Below are 17,430 nucleotides of genomic sequence, written 5' to 3'. Positions count from 1 at the left end.
GGATACACTACGCTACACAGCTAAAAGAAAGGACAAATAGACAAACTGAAAACTGTTTGTTCGACCGGCCGGCCAGTTAGCTGACGCTCTACGCATGGATGGGCACGCAGCTGATCAGCATGATAGCAGGGAGAAGCACGGTTGATCCCACGGGCAAGAGCACAGACTACTGCGGCTCACCCAGGACAACATGATCACAGACCAGAGAAGAGGAAGACTGGCGCATGATCAGAAAATGGCTGGAGAAAGAGAGAGAGAGAGGAGTGAGGGAGAAGGGGAGCATTCATTGAAAGGATGAGGATGAACGAGGCGAGGAGAAGGACTGAGATGAATTGAAAGCGGAGAAATCAGGGAGAGACAAGGCATGAGAGGCCAGTGCTGGGAACACGATGCAGGGGTGAAAAACACGCCAAATGGGCTTGCATTGTTGCAATCAAAGTCTGATAGGCGTTGTGAGGGTGAGGAAGCCATTCCTTTTTCCTCCCCTTATCTGGTACCCAGAGCAGCAAGGCCGGGGGAGAGAGGGAGAGTGAGGAAATGAGAGGGAAAGCCGCCGATGTGATACCATGACCTTGGTGATGAGGGTGAAACTTATGTCATCTTGTCACAGCTGAGGTCAGTAGGGCTTTCTCTTGTTCTTGGTCTCCCAACCCCCTCATTCCAAAGAACCCTTCTTCAGCTAGCGTTCTATAGCTACTGGGAACATAGGGAGGGTTGTCATGACAAGAGGCAATTGTTACCACGATGAGACAAGCTAAAGAAGACATTTTTGTATGGGCTGTTGGAAACAGTGTGTGTGTGTGTGGGGGTGTATGTGTGTGAGCGGAGCGTGTGTGCTCATCTGTATGTGAGGCATACCTGTTGTCAGCACAGAAAGCAAACTGACTGGAGGCCACAGTCTTATCCCTCCCCTTTTGTAACACTTCTTTTGCTACAACGGAGAGATGGCAGCCATGTTCACTGTAATTTTTCCTCCCTTTTTTCTTTCTGCTCTTCTCTTTTTTTCCCCTCTCTCTCCTTGCTCTCTCTCCCTCTTTATCTCACTCCCTCCCTTCCTGCGGCAGTGTTTTCTGTCACTAATTTGACATGCGGTGCGCAAACTCACAGGCAGAATGAGTAACAGGTTCTATCGTGTGGCGTACTAGAGTAAATAGGACAATCTGTTGCTATCCTAATCACCAAGGGGGAGAGCCCAGCAGAACGTGGCAGGGTTAAGCTGCGCCAAACACTTGTGGGCTTAAACCCATGATCCAGTGATAAACGTACATACGTTCACTCACTCACACACGTACACAGATAACCAATGCGCACGCTCCCACCAACACAAGGGAGTTTAACACTGTCACACCATGGGCATGAGTGAGAGGAATGGGGGGTCGGCAAGGGAGATAGGGGGTGGTTAACATTGCAATGAGACTCTGAATAGCCCCCCTTGATTGTATTGTGACCATCACCACGAAGCCCCAACAGTCACCCAAATGCCTCTGCATTTGAAAAGGGTTAGCCTGCCCCCTAAGAGACACCGCAAGGACGAGGGAGTGAAAAGAACAAGCGCGTGCACACACACACAATGATGAACAAAATGATGATGGGAACAAGGGGAAAATAGACCGAAATTACAGGATTGGAGGGCGAAAATGACAACAGGCGTCAGTCCCAGAGACAAAACCATCTAATTGGATTCAACAAGTCAACAAAAGAGCAAGCAAAGGGGGAGCGGGTTGTGGGTTTCGCGGAGGTTTGGGAGGGGGGTGGGAGGGTTGGTTGGAGGTTGGGATTGAAGAGGGGGGCAGATTTCTCTCTTACCCATTCTGCTCTTCTCGCTGGGGTCTGCTTCCTCTCCTCGTCAGATGGCCATCAAAGTGGCAAAGGCGAGCGCTGATGCTGGAAAACGCACCTTGACGACAGGACAGAGAGCATAGGTACGCCGGCGGGCGTCGAGGAATGCGAACGGTTGCGGCGCCCAGTCGACCCTCTTTTTTTCCTTTCCCGGGGTTTCTGTGTCTCCAAAAATTTTTCGGGGGGCGGCAAAGGGGAGGGAAAGGGGGAGGGGGGAGGTTGTTGGGGATTGGGGGGGTAGGGGAGGGGGTTCTGGCGGCGAACGTCAGCACAGCATCCCTTCCATGCTCCGCAATCAGAGGCCCCCTTCTCTCTCTCTCTCTATCTCTCTCTCTATTGCCTGCTCCCACTCTCTCGCCTGCTCGCGCTGAGATTGTATGAAGATGCTAATACCTCTGCTGTTGGATAGTTGAGTGAGAGACGCTGTGCATTGTTGAGCTCCTTGCGCTGGACTGAGGTTCTTCCTTCACTGCATCACCCTTCCCTCTCTCTCTCTTTCTCTCGCCTGCTCCCTCTCTCTATCTCTCTCGTTGTGCGCTCTCGGTCTCTCCTTCTCTCTGCTCCTCTCTCCCTCTCTCTCTCTCTCCACTGCCTCTCATCCATATTCATCGCCAGCCCTGGCCCTGTGCTGCATTGTGCAGTGAGGAGAGAGGCACCTAGCGTGTCCAATCACCCACCGCCCGCCCCCCCCCCACCACATCTCATCCACCCCACCCCCGTCCTCTCTGTGATACACCCCATCTCCTCTCCAATCCCCCCCCTCCAAAAAGAGAAAGAGAAACAGGGCTTTCTTCTCTACTGCCACCAACTCCTCTCACCCCCACCGCCACGCACTCCTTTGACGCAGCACTATAAAGACGCTATAGAAACACCCCGATCACAATTGAGTAAAATATGAAGAGATAGTAATGGACGTATAGCGTATGGTGCGGGACAGAGAAAGAGAAAGAGAGAGAGTGAAAGGAATGACGAAAGACAAAAGAACAGTGACCTTGCGTGCATTGTGGACGAAACGGAGCTGCAAGGTGAGGGGGAAAAAATGGATGAGGAGGAAATGAAAAGATAGAGAAAGAGAGAGGGAGAGAAAGAGAAAAGCTCAGACGGCCATGTTTGTGAATGCGGCTCCTATTCGCTTTTTCGCCTCTCGGAAAATGGCAGAATGGCGAAGCGCTGCCGCATAGTCTCTATGGGGGTCGGCCACAGTAAATCACTGCCTATAAATCCTATAGAGAGGGCGGTGGACACAAAATTGGCGTATGTGTGGTGGTGGTACATAGTGAGAACAGGGGGGAGGGGCAGCATAAGCTTGGCTTGAGTATATTATATCATCATTCATATTCACTTCACATCTTGGTGATTTTCAGTTGTCTCAACAAATATTTTTTTCTTTCTGCATGTGCTTGCTTGTTTATTTATTTAGTGATCATTTATCTATTTATTTGTTCATTTGCATATGTGCCTAATTCAGTGCCTCAGCAAAGGAAATGCAAAGCCGGCGTGCCTCTCCTTTCCCTGATTACTGAGGCATCTGTGAGCCACTTGGATGCATTCTGATCAGAGAAGCCAATCACGTCCAGTGCATCGGCTGGACATTCTGTAAGGCTGGATCCTCCTCCTCCTCCATCTCTCTCTCTCTCTCTCTCTCTCTCTGTCTCTATAGGGACCCCTCCCCTACCCGCCACCTGGCAAATTCATAGTCGACTCACGTCAACTCCACTCCACAAGGGCACCTGTGTCCTTCTCTCAAACACACACACACACACACACACACACACACACACACACACACACCCACACCTGTGACCAAACCATCAGCATATGAAAAAACATCAACACACACTCTACGGCATTTTCATTCTCCTCCGCCTACTCAACATGCAACGCCATGTGAACTTACAAAAGCTACCAAACACAAACCTACATTGTGTCCTCCTCACATATCTGTTGTAGGCCTACTAATGCAAACACACACCCTCTACAGGCTTATATACAAACACATGCTGAATATCTAAAGCAAATTCGTCCATGATTTGCATGCATTAAGTCACAGGACAAATATGACAGCCATGACACAACAAAAAAATAAAGATATTAAATCTTCAAATGTACTCCTATATCATATGCATGATGTAAAGGCTACACAATTGTGAAACCTGTATCTTAAGAATAGAACTTAGCCTTTGACATTAATTATATAATTCTAACACATAACAAGCAATGTTCAGACAAATTAATGATTAGCTATATAGCACAGTCAAATACTACATTTCAGTCTGTCATATAAACTTCATAGAATAGAAATACAGATATTTATATTGTTGTCATAAAATCTTATTATTACACTGTAGTCCGCACTAATACAACTGTAAGTTTCTATTGGTAGAAGGGAGTCACAGCACTTTTCAAAGTAGGCCTAACAATTATGAAAGTGCACTGTTATGACCACAGTGGAATACGTGATATTAATAGGCTACTGCAATGCTAAACGTATCCTACACAGGCACATATCCTACACAGGCTACTCATAGTCATAAGTGTATTTTGCTATGCTTACAATTAATGCTACAATTTGTTCATCTGAAAGTCCCCAGGTAATTTTGTTTTCATTTAAGCCGCAGTTGTTAGCGTGAGTCATAACAGAGGGAGAGAGAGAAAATACATAAATCGTCTTAATCGAATTCCAGGCGCTCTCATCACCAACTTTCTCAGCTCAATAGCTTTCCATAAATCATGGAAAACATTCAACACGTGTCTCCTTGCTACTGCAATATCAGCTAGCAGGGAGGCGTGTGGTTAGCAGTTTAAAAGCTGGGCATGGTGGTAACCAATACTATGTTTTTGGGGATCTCACGGAGTTCCGTTGCCACTAGGCTACAAGACAAATAGCAGAGGCATGTTGCAGCTGGTATGCGCCACAGAAGACGCCACCCACGTTTCTGTTTGTTTATCCAAAGTAAACTCCATAAATCCTCAAGATGTGATGTTTTCTCGCAATAGGGTCGGGGCCTGCAACACTGCTTTCTATAAAAACAAATGACCAATTGACCATGCTAAATATTACTATGTTGCATCCCAAAGTTCAAATGAGGTCAACTGGCTAACAGCTACGGAAAGCGAGGTCAAACTGAGTCAGGTTACAGTGCGAATCTAAATTTCCCGTGTTTGATTTTTATTTCTTATCATTGCATGCCCTCTTTTTAAGTCAGAATATCACAGAAGCCATAACCGCCAGCAAACTGGCAGGGATATACAAAAAAACGGTTGGTCTGTCACCATCACAACGCATTAGGGACCCTTTTACCCATTTTTTAGGGAAAGTGGCAAGAAAAGAAGAAAGCCACTAATCTGGCCTGTTCTTTTTATGGTTGCCCCTGAATTTCAATGGATTTCTCGGGGCAGAGCAGGCGCCTTTTTGGTTCCATTCATTTTATGCTCAATTAGGCACGCCTACCCGCACATGGGAGACAATTAAACCGAGACCCCCACATGCTGTCAAAACGCGGGGTTAGAGGGGTCACGCTAGACAGATGCAATGTTGCGATTTTAATGGTTAGCTATACTATTGTTTTAATGCTAAAATCGCCAGATGTTGTAGATTAGTAGCCCAAGTTGGTAGCCTACTGCGCTAGGCAAGCAACGTAGTGTAGGCTATATCGACAAATATACAAAAGAATCACAGAAGTTATTTTAAGTACTTGATAAACATATCACAAAAAATGCCAGCACTCTGTGTTATAACAAAAACCTTGAAAGAGCCTTAACAATTGTTACAAAGAGTCTGAACCCCTGTCGTCGAGTATGCGCCAACTATATTATCGTATTTGCATGTCCACAACTGTCATCATTGCTAAGAAAGTAATATGCAGCGTAGACTAGCCCATTGCCAAACAAGGCCCAGCCGCGACAGCGCACACGCACAATACTTTTGCACTATCCACTGCGTAACCAAACATTATGGACGGTCTTACCCCCTGTATTTGTGCGCTTGGTGCTGCTCGCCTCCTCCGTGGTGGTTTCTAGTGGTCTTTTTCGGGAATCAGGAGGATCCGACTCCATGTGGGGCGGTTGACTGTGGTGGTGAGGATTCGTGAATATCCCGTTATGTTGAACAGCTCCACCAGCCATCATTTTCACAACGGCTGGAGTTCAGATCGTGTTCTTCCACAACCGCCGGCGACAAAGCACTCGTCGTGAGCCAAAGACGCAGCTAAAATGGTTAGATTCTGTATGTCGACTTTGTGATGTCGTAATAGTTATGCCCTATTAGTCACTGTAAAATGAAAAGCCATGCGGTGCATGTGCCAGAGCCTTCCCCAGTCTTAGCTTGGTGGTGGCCGGGGGGAGCGTCACATCTAGCTCTAAATATAAAAATCCATTGAGTGAAATGTGTTCATTACCGCTCTCCCGTCACTTGAAACCTTTCAGAGTATTGGCTCGTAGTTGTATTCTTCCGATTAAATCCGCCGTGGCGTCCTCCAAGCTAAAGATGCTTTTATAGCTTAGCCTTGCGTGATATGATGCACGACAAAAACTACGAAAAAGGTAAACAACTTAAGATCAGTGCACATCAAAGGATTAAAAAGTGAACACCCAAAAGAAATATCGCTGCCTTCTTCCGATTTAATCAGCCCGCGAATGAATCCTCCGTCAACGACTCCTTGTACAGTTTTGGTGATGATGTTGCTGTCTTGGAATAGGGGGATGGCGAATTATTGTTTGAGTGTCTGCTCCTTGGACACTATGCACAGGCAGCAATAGCGGCCGTGTGTTCAGCGCATCCTTGGACCAATTGCTTGCCAGAGCGCAGGCACACACGTGACGTCACGATCAGCATCCACGCAAGGTTCTGTTCGAGAGCCGATGGAAGGCTGCCTGCCTTATATGTCTGAACTGAACTTATCTATCATCTATCTATCATCAGAGCAAAACTCCATCGACTGGCGTGCGTAATTGTGGTCCTTGAAAATACTTTTGGGAAACTGACTGACCTATTATTTTAGAAACTCTGTGCACTTTAGTAGATGGCAGTCCTTGGCTCCAGCTCACATCCTGCTGCTTGCAAGACAGGTTGGCCTGATTAAGTGAAATGTATAAAATACCATGAAGATGAAATGCCACATATCAATCTCTGTCATCTTCCCAATGATAGTGAGCAAATCACATCTCTCTTTTTAAAAGGATTCTATTGCTTTTACAGATGGGTAAATACATCTACAAAACATCATCTCTCTGAAGTATCAACTTTGACTATTTTGATGATAATATAATAATATTGGCTTGAATACAGGTTTACTTTTGAGTTATCTTGAAAGCCAGGTACAGGTTCCCACCTATATTTCATTGACATTTCAAGACTTTTTCATAACTTGTAAAGAACTCTTAATATGTTCATTATTTTCACAATCTGGTACACAGAATTGCACACTTCATTCTAGTTTAGGCTTTAATACTGAAGGAAATTAAACAACCTTTTCTGTTCCTTTTTGGATAGGCTAGAACTATGAGAATTAAAAGTACAAAAAACTTCATCACACTACAGAAATGTACAGATCAAAATACGATCCTGGGAAAGCACAATAACAATTTCATTATATCTACGTGGAAGTGCCATGATTTTTCCAAAACTTTCAAAAAACACGCTGAATTTCGTGACTTTCCCTTGCTTTTAAAATGGAATACATTTTGTTTATTTCCAGGGCCGTGGGGACCTAACCTGGAAAAATCCAAACTTAAAGTTTGGTGTTGCTGGTTCTGTTTATCACAACAAGTTTCCGTTTAATCTTCCCCTCTCGTCGCTGATAGGCCTGACATTTTTCTTGTCTGAGGGAAACAGTTATGAATTATGGTATTCCAGACTAGATCTCCCTGAAAGAACATCTAGGTGGGCGGGACCAGGCTAGTGGAGACCCTGCAGGTATCAGATTTATTTATTTATTTGTTTATTTTGGGTAGGGTAGACAGAGGACTGCAGCTTAATGATGTATACATCACAACTACATCAAAACACCACACACTTTATAGTTATAAAGAGCATTTTAATGCTACATTTGTTATTTGTACCAAACCAGTTGATGACACATTTATGACAACCGAAACACACATACCAAATTAATTTCTGCATGATTTTAAACAAAAGGGAGTAGTAGACACACAAAATAACTCATAATATAGACATTTTAATGTCTAAAATGGCATGGCTTCTAGTTTATAAAGGTTCTGGTTAAAAAGCAGCCACACATGCCTTAAGTTGTGATAAATTCAAGTGCAAAGAAAAACATTTGTCAACAGATCATCCACAGGTTGAAGTTCACATAAACCAATACACCAGTAGAAGTAGAAAAATGTAAACTCACATACGCAGGTAAGATAGCATTTTTGTAGAGGAACAGCCAAAAAACAATGAACAGAGTTCATTTAGATTCTGTATCATTATCCTTGAAAACAGTGGGAGTCTTTTGACAGTGGTTTCTAGAAAGTTGGGACAGATGGCACTGATGTCACAATAGCTGCATGTCCGTTGGCAACACGGTGGTCACCTTAAAAACAAGCGCTTTGTCAAAGTCCTTAAAACAAAGTGCCAAAGGATTGTTGTAAACTTGGTCAAACGGTCATCCATTAACTCTCTTTGGTATCTCAGAAATAATTTCAGCTTTGAAGTGCATTGCACAAACCAAACCAAAGCAAAACAACAACAAAAACAAAAACTATCATAATTTGATAGTCATAGGCCTAGTGGCTGATGTTTTCCTAAAGTTGGTCGGTGGTCAAGCTGAAACAACAACTTCAAACATGTAGGTCAACAAATTGAATATTCGATAAAGGGTAAACACACTTACTCAAAAGAGTATATTCAGCATTAACTCATCTCATCTGAAGAGGATGACTTGTCTTTCGCTGTGAAGCTAAGCAGTGAACTTGCCTCAACATATCTGCACAACCACACACAATACTTTTATTTTCAGTGCATCCACCATGGTGTTACAGGTCTTATTATTACAGGGCTCTTGTTTAGCATCCCGAAAGGATGAAGCATGGATATATACAGTATCTTGAGCAAATCCCAATAATAATTAAATCAGTACACATCTAATTTCCCTTTTCCTTTTATGCTTGAGGTCTAGACATGGATTGGCTTTTCTTGTCATCTTTTAGAATAATGTCATGCGGAGAGATTAGCATGACCACACCCCTGCGAGTCCCGGGTCACCTGGAGTCAGGCCACACCTGATCCCCGTCCTCTGTCCCGGTCAAAATGGACTGCCAGTTTCTCCCAGAGCCTCCTGGGCGCCTTTCAGAGTCTCCCTCTTCACACAACGCCAGTAGTCAGAGAGGCCATGGTTGGGCTGGACCTGCGCACGCACACGCACACGCACGCACACACACAAACAAACAAACACTGAACTCAGTTGAAAGTCTTCTTATTGGCTTTAGCAGCATTCAAATAATGTTAGCACATGTCTGGTTACGGTGGCACAGTAGGTTAAGCTAATGTTAGCACATGTCTGGTTACGGTGGCACAGTAGGTTAAGCTAATGTTAGCACATGTCTGGTTACGGTGGCACAGTAGGTTAAGCCGAGAGCCTTTACCCTCAGTCCCCGAAGGACCCTGTCCGTCATCACACCGATGAACTCCTTGTGGCTCAGGCAGTTGTCTCCGTCCATGTCGAAGATCTTGAACACAGTGTCCAGGACGTTCTCGGACAGCTCGTGGCCTGTGGCTATCTTCACAGCTCTCTTAAACTGGGCTGCATTTCAGAGGAGAGGACACAGGAAGAAGCTGCCCGTCAGTCTCAGTGACAAAGCTCCAATCAGAGGGCAACTGCCCAGTAAACAAAAACAATGTAAATCTAATACACATTTTACACATTTTACATTACATTCCACAATTAATACACAATTTGCATATATTCAAGAAAGGATTTAATGAGTTGAACTTTTCTGCTATACATGGTACACACTCTGCCCAATGAAAATGCAGAGAAAGACAGGGTGCATGATGAAAAAAGAGATCTTCAATTCTTCAGTTCTCAATATTGGCCAACCCAATCCATTAAATTATCTATTCAATGAACATATAGGGACAGAAGTGGTGCTAAGACATTTACTTTTAATGAGATAAATGATGTCCAACATAGTAGACTACAACATTACCCATTCCAATTGGTCGGTTAGCTTCACTGATCATCTTAACCGTAAAGGCAAAGTCCTCCAGGTTATTGGAGAACAGACAGAAGGCTTTAAACTCCGCAAATGATATACTCTGAATGAGAGACAAACCAAGACAAAAACCCTGCAGGTGAGCACACATCACACATTCCTCATTCCAGTACTTCTCACTGTATGTTACATAATGCTACGTAACTGAGCATGCATTGTGTGTGTGTGTGTGTGTGAACTCCAGCACCTGGCCAGTGGGGATCCTCTTTCTCATATTCTCCCAGTAGGCCTCGTTATCCTCTTCGTTGGTGTAGTGCAGCAGCCACTCGGCAAAGTCCTCCCTGCGCATGGTGTCCATGCCCTTGGAGAACTGCAGGAACTCCATCTCATGCACCTCCGCCTGCAAGTCCTCCATAAATCTGAAACAGAAAAAGATAAAAAAAAAAAAGAATCAGTTAAGATGAAATGATTTTTATATTAAAAGACGTTATTGTCACAGTAAGAGGGTGCAAGGGATAATAAAAATAAATCGATCAAAAAGATTAACTTTAATTGTATCCCAGAGGCACAATGTGCTCGTAGAAGTCAATTAACGCCAAACAAATGAAAAACAATGAGGCTCACACACATGCCTCCAACAGATTAGCGTCTTCCTAAATATACCCTGGCAGGCAAATCTCAATAAGTCTTGAATGAGACTTTCACAGCACATGCTAATAATCTGTCAGTGGAGAGCAGCCCAGAGGACAAGAGGATTCACCTGCTGAATTCTTTGTACTGAAGCTTCTTCTTGCCATTGCGTCCGAAGAAGAAAGCCTGCAGGGTGGTGCTCACCTCCTCTGTGTCCTCAGTGGTCACATTCTGTTAGGCAGGACAGGTGCAGTTCACAGGCCATTTATTTTACATTTATTATTAATGAACACTGTCAAGCGAACAGAGAATGTGTAAGTACTCTACAGCGACTCTAGGCGATACCCACAATTGGTAGGTGAGAATGCACTTTAGTGAGGGTGCCTGATTAACTGAATTTGGACCATTGTGGAAACCGAGCTGTTCAGAGCAGAGCCCACGGGAGCTCAGAATGTAAACCAGCTAAATTAAGCTTTTCAAAAATGGTCCTGTTACAGAGGTTCTCTCAAGTACCACAGGGCACAACTAAAAGAATATCACAGCCACAGGGCGAGAGAGAGAGGATATTGTTTACCTCAGTGCTACTTTCAGGAAGATTCTTCGTTTTCCTTTTCGCAAGGATTTTCTTCAACTATAAAGACAAAAAAACTCAACTTTATAGCCACATGTTACATTGACAAGTTAAAATCTATAAAGTTGAGCGAGATCTTCTAAAATCAGATCATTGCGTATCTCTACTTACCCTTCTGACATATCCACATTAAAGCAGCAATAAGAAATGTACATACAATAACAGGGTGTTAAGTTCCGATCAAATGACTACAGAGAGGTTTATTCAGTGAAAAGTCTTATAACAGTAAGGGGGCACATGCAATATTTCCATTCAGCTTGATTGTTAATTGTTTGACTAGCTTATGAAAAATCCCTCTGTTCACTCACACATGCATACAGTAGCACATGATGGGACACTTTCACTCTTGGCAACCTTTCAAGCTATGACACCGGAAAGGGAAACTTGAGAGGCCAAAGCCACTTGGCAGTGCACTCTTTTAAGTGTCTCAGAGGGGCTTTTCCTCACTCAGCCTTTTATTCTATCTATGTGTGCTTTACATTCAGATCAATAAATCAGCTGGAGACACAGAGAAGTGTGTTACAATAAACAAACAACTCATTCCAAACACATGCTTTACCTGTCACGATATTCTCCATCAATATGAAAAACAAAAGCTACCGTTGATGACAAGACAAGACCATTGATGAGCTGAGATGAACTACAGTGCAACCGGAAAGTATTCAGGCCTTTTCAAGTTCTCCACATTTTGTTATATTTCACTCATGAAATGGATTCAATTCATGTTTTTTTCTCATCCATCTACACACAATACTCCAAACACTCCACAAAAAAATCAGGCGTTTGGAGTGTTTTGTAAATTTATAAAAAATAAAAGTCTGAAATATACCATTTACATAAGTATTCAGACCCTTTGTTATGACACTTGCAATTGAGCTCTGGTGCATCCTACTTCTTTCAATGGTCCTTGAGATGCTTCTACAACTTGATTAGAGTCCACCTGTGCCTAAATTAATTCATTGCCCATTACAGGCCGACATCTCGTTATATAAGGTCTCACAGTTGATGGTGTATGTCAGAGTGAAAACCAAGCCACAAGGTCGAGCACGGTAGCCTCCATTATTCTCAACTGAAAAAGTTTGAAACAACTAACAGTCTTCCTAGATCTGGCCGCTCAGCCATACTGAGTAATTCGGGACAAAAGGGATTTGGTCAGACAGGTAGCCAAGGACCTAATGGTCACTATGAATGAGATTCAGAGTTCCTTTGAGAGGATGAGAGAAGCATAAAGAAGGACAAACATCAGTGTAGCTTCATGCCTAGTTTGTTCCACACACCATTGGGAATTGTGGCCAAATAGTTCAGTCTTTGTTTCATCAGACTAGATGATTTTACTTGTCATTGTCTGAGAGTCGTTCAAGTGCTTTTTGGCAAACTCCTGGCAAAAAATGGCCTCCATCTGTCCACTTTTGTCCTTCTTTACGCTTCTCTCATCCTCTCAAAGGAACTCTGGATCTCATTCATAGTGACCATTGGGCCCTTGGTTACCTGTCTGACCAAAGCCCTGCATCCCGGATTACTCAGTTTGGCTGAGCGGCCAGATCTAGGAAGACTGTTAGTTGTTTCAAACTTTTCCAGTTGAGAATAATGGAGGCTACCTTGCTCTTGGGCACTTTCAATGCTACAGAAATGTTCTTGTATCCTTCCCCAGATCTGTGTCTTCACACAACCCTGTCTCACTGGTCTAAGGACAATTCTCTTGACCTTGTGGCTTGGTTTTCACTCTGACATATACCATCAACTGTGAGACTGTATATAAAGAGATGTCTACTGTACCTCTCCTAATAATGGCCAATGAATTAATTTAGGCACAGGTGGACTCTAATTAAGTTGTAGAAGCATCTCAAAGACCATTGTAAGTAGGATGCACCAGAGATCAATTGCAAGTGTCATAACAAAGTTGGTCTGAATCCTTATGTAAATTGAATATTTTAGACTTTTATTTTTTATATATTTACAAAACACTCCAAACACCTGATTTTTTTGTGGAGTTTTAGAGTATTGTGTGTAGATTGATGAGAGAAACAATGAACTGAATCCATTTTAAGATGAGCCTAAAACATAACAAAATGTGGAAAACTGGAAAGGGTCTGAATACTTTCCGGTTGCACTGTATATCAACACCTGTCATTGATAATATACTACCACACTTCTGTGGTTCTTTCAGATAATAATGAACTCTGTTGTGCCTCTTTCATTTCATGCATACACATAAGAAGGTGTTAGGATGTGGTTCAATGGCATTAGGGATTTTAGCATGTGGAGACACAGTAATAAACACACAATCAAAGTCATTTTAGAACAAGTTAAAATGACCTACCTTTGCAAACTCCTTTTTGTCCACATGCTCATTGCCATCGATATCAAGCATTTTGAAAGCTATATGAAATCCAGTGTGAGGCTCTGGAATCACAATGCAGGGCTTGGTAAAGCAACTCACATTGCCTTTCTAAGTCTTACAGCCGGGCTACACCGTGCGCAAAACTGATACGTTCTGTTCACAAAGTCTACTGTATGCTGCAACAATTAGCTTCCACTATAATCAATGGAACCGGCTACACCAGATGCACATTCGAAAAAAATATTCTTTTAAAACTATTTTTACACACTACGAGTGGAACGCTTCAGTTGCATGCCCAGTGTAGCCCGGCGGTTAATATCATCAACAAACACTGCTGATAACATTCCCAATAGCAAAGTGAAGCGCTTGCTGACAGATCTCTGATCATTACATTTTTTGTGGTGGGGATAAAAGGTTTTACAAGTCCATTTATCATTTTCCAATCCTATTATCTTGAATAAAAACAACTTTTAAAAGCAGTTGTATTCAAAAGATGATAACATATTTCATATGTTTTCTGAGGGTAACATGTTTTTGTCACAAACTAGAGAAGTATAATACAATGAGAAATGAAAACGTTGTATGTTACATTTTGTTGTTAAACCCTCTTTTCAAGATAATAGTATAACTAAATAGTAATAATAACAGAGTACTAATAATAGTAATAATAATGAGAGTCTTAGAGTCTTAACTTCTCATCCCCTCGTCATTAAACTGCATACCAAGACCACAGAGGAACCAGTCAGCAAACACTTCATTGCACCATTAAAGGACAACTGTATTTAACAGGACTCAACTCGTCAACTATAATTATGCCAATACACTAGGTGGTGCTGAAGACATGCAAGGGCCATGCATTTCCCCAAGAGACAGGAGCAACAGAAACACACCATCAAGGCAACTCATAAGAGCATAGATCATCCACTGAGCCGAATTAAGTTTACTGGGGCAGCAGAGTAATTCATCAGATCAAGTCAAAGTAAGGTTAGATGATGTTCAGTGAAGTTCACAGAGCCATCACATCAACTTTACCCTGTGCTGTTATAATCAGACACTTACTGGTGATAATGGTCAGCAGAAACAAGTACTCTGTGTAGGAGATCAGGCCTGGGGAGATGAGAGAGAGAGAGCGAGAGAGAGAGAGAGAGAGAGAGAAAGAAAGAGAGAGAAAAACATGCCTCATTAAAGTCATCTCACAAAATGAAGGAGTAAAGAGAGAGTAAGAGGGCTGGCACAGAGCTCTGCAGGAGCCCCTCTTCAAACGAGCCTATCGGATGGACCTGGTGGGCTCATCTTTTCTCCGGATTAAACAGTAGAGAGGTGCTCGTTCAGGAACCATCTCTGAGTTCATAGACTGCGTGTGTGTGTGTGTGCTCACCATTATCACCAAAGTTCCTGAATAAGTTGTTTCCAGCCTTAGCCAGTGATGCAGTGTTCATCATTATGTCAACTTCCTGAAAGGGTTCAAACAGAATTTGGAAACATCAAAGCTCTGAGGTGTGTGTGTGTGTATATATATATAAAATGAGACTTCCAGGAAGATCCAGTACAATCAGCAAAGACAAAACAACAAGCTCACCTCTTTGGTTAAGACTTTCTTTTGTAGTTTACCTGTAAACATATTTATATCAACATATATTGCATATGTCAAATCAAAGTTAGACACAGCTACTATGAGCACTTCAAAGTAGCAACTTTAGTTGCACAAACAGTAGCTTCAGGACTTAAAAACATTATAATTCTGTCCCTGTTTATTTTTATTTTTTTTATCTTTGTGAGGGGTTTTACTGCCTTTATACTGTTCACATTTCTTTGGCCCTGACATTTTGCATCAAGCTACAAGCATTTACATTTCTGTCATCGAAACTAGGACATTTACCAGGATGACAAGTGCAGTTATGTAAGGTCTACATAATTTCAGCTAGTGTGTTTACTGTGAATGGAAGAAGGGCCTCTGAGGAAAAACTCACTTTTGAAGGAGAATGCCCTAGTATGCCGTTTGTAAACATTTGACACCAGGACAAAGGTTGTTCTCTGCACTATGCTCCTGCAGTGGCAGCTGACCATTACTGCACCGACCCTTCTTTTTAAGAAATTAAACAGGCCTTCTCAGAGGAAGCAGGTTAACTAAATTGTTCTCTTTCTCACTCCGAGTTTGACAGAGATTAAAAATGAAAAGGTAGATGGAATTACAAATGAAGAGGCTCTTTCATCACAGATGGACAGGTTTCTACAGGACAGTAGCCTACTTACGGTCAACAACCTCCAGGAGGACAGAGAAGAGGAAGTCTCGTGGAGTCATGTAAGGTTCCATTTCGTACATCAATGACGCAAACTGATTGAAGCGCATTCGCCTTGGCGACATATTAGGCGTGGGGATCTCAACCTCCTAAAACAAGAGGTTCCACTTTCAGATTATGAAATGCATCCACCAAATAAGTAGGCTAGGCCAATTATTTCACACATCAACATGATCAACATTAATTCTTTCACACAAACATAAGGGTATTTGTGGGCGTTTTTGGGATGCCATGCTGTTGGAGGTGCAACAAACGCTGCATTGCCATCGAGATCACAGTAAGGAGCTGGCTCAAGGGTTATACAAGTATTTTGTCGTGTTAAGTTGTATAACGAAAGCACAGTTTTTATAGCCATCCATGTGTGTTCACTTCTGGCTCCTTGTTTGATAACTGGGCTATTTGACGTCTTTAGAACATATCGGAGGTGTCAAATGTTGATCCTAGATTCTTTGACGTCAATCACTCCTAGCTTTATGATGTATTTCTATTGTCTATTCAAAGTAAAGTGCCTGTTTCGAAGTTAACTGATTGTCAAATCAACCAAAAATCCGATATTGTTTGCACTTCAAGTGCTCTGACGTAAGTTTGTGTGAAAGAATGATTTGTGCAGAATTGATGTCACCCTTAGGCCTACTGTATGTGCCTACATACATCTGCGTTCCTCGGTTCAGGTGCGAATAGCCTACATTTAACACGCTATTAATTACGAAAGACTGACGCAGCAATAACACTTTCCAACGTGATGAGACATACCCGCAGACAAAGTATGACAGCAGTCCACACCTGAGGTGGAATGCCGTGCCCATGTCAAGGTATGGGTGTGTTAGTAACCTATACCCAGCAAACACATACCTTTAAGGAACGTTCCCTAGGTTATCTGAAGGTAGCTTAATATGCCTACCTACCTTTAGGGAACCTTCCCTGAACATTCCCTAAAGGTATTACCGTCAGAAAAACTTTACGGAACGTCATCTGGACACGAACAACAACAGGGTCAGGAAGAATGCAGTAGCTACTATGATTGTCCGCAACGCATTCAAAACCCACATCAAAATGCTTTTTCACCTTTAACTTCATAGTGATTTTTATCATCAATTGTTCGACTTTTAGTGCGCGCAGCTACCTAGGATAGCCTTGGAAATAACTTTGCAACTATGCTACTGTTTACATTACCTTCTCTTCCTCTGCTGCGTGGACGGTGTGTGACAAAAACTTCCAGGTCGGTGCATGGTGATTATAGAAAAATAACAGCCCCCCTCCGACGATAGATCCTAAAGCAGTAGTGCCAACTGCGCGGTGCAGAGACGGGGTTTTGGACCAGGATCTCCGTAAAAAGTTTCGCACACCTATTCCGACCCAGCGCCAGGTCGCCATCTTTTCACATAGACGAAGTTTATGCTCCTCCTTTTCTTGGTAGTAAACTGACAGGACACGCACATAGATAAGTGGCTCAATACTGCCCCGTACCGTTCATCGTTCGTATAATGGCTCATTAGAAAAATACACAGAAGACTAGAAATATCACTACAAAG

At 42.9% G+C, this 17,430-nt stretch overlaps 2 protein-coding genes across 3 annotated transcripts in view; both read right to left on the bottom strand.

Moving 5' to 3' along the window:
* Nucleotides 1–6,582, bottom strand: part of nova1 (NOVA alternative splicing regulator 1) — a 41,343-nt gene extending 34,761 nt beyond the window's left edge. The window contains exon 1 of one of the 2 annotated variants that reach the window (XM_048237840.1): nt 5,808–6,582. In XM_048237840.1, the coding sequence (XP_048093797.1) occupies nt 5,808–5,967 (160 nt within the window). In that variant the 5' untranslated portion in view covers nt 5,968–6,582. Of the gene's footprint in view, nt 1–1,806; nt 2,444–5,807 lie in introns of those variants that run through there. The other variant, XM_048237841.1, reaches the window with a different exon arrangement.
* A 1,271-nt stretch (nt 6,583–7,853) lies between these two features.
* micu2 (mitochondrial calcium uptake 2) lies at nt 7,854–17,329 on the bottom strand. Its single transcript, XM_048233396.1, has 12 exons — nt 17,072–17,329; nt 15,852–15,987; nt 15,178–15,209; nt 14,977–15,052; nt 14,658–14,705; nt 13,578–13,660; nt 11,201–11,257; nt 10,757–10,857; nt 10,244–10,415; nt 9,991–10,099; nt 9,427–9,584; nt 7,854–9,188 (listed from the first exon to the last, which is right to left on the bottom strand). Exons 1-12 carry the CDS (start codon nt 17,270–17,272, stop codon nt 9,087–9,089), a joined length of 1,275 nt encoding a protein of 424 aa, XP_048089353.1. The 5' UTR covers nt 17,273–17,329; the 3' UTR covers nt 7,854–9,086.
* Between the last annotated feature and the right edge of the window lie 101 nt (nt 17,330–17,430).

The sequence above is a fragment of the Alosa alosa genome, chromosome 2 (assembly GCF_017589495.1).
Source record: "Alosa alosa isolate M-15738 ecotype Scorff River chromosome 2, AALO_Geno_1.1, whole genome shotgun sequence".
Lineage (NCBI taxonomy): Eukaryota > Metazoa > Chordata > Actinopteri > Clupeiformes > Clupeidae > Alosa > Alosa alosa.
This window is presented reverse-complemented; position numbering and strand designations above follow the sequence as displayed.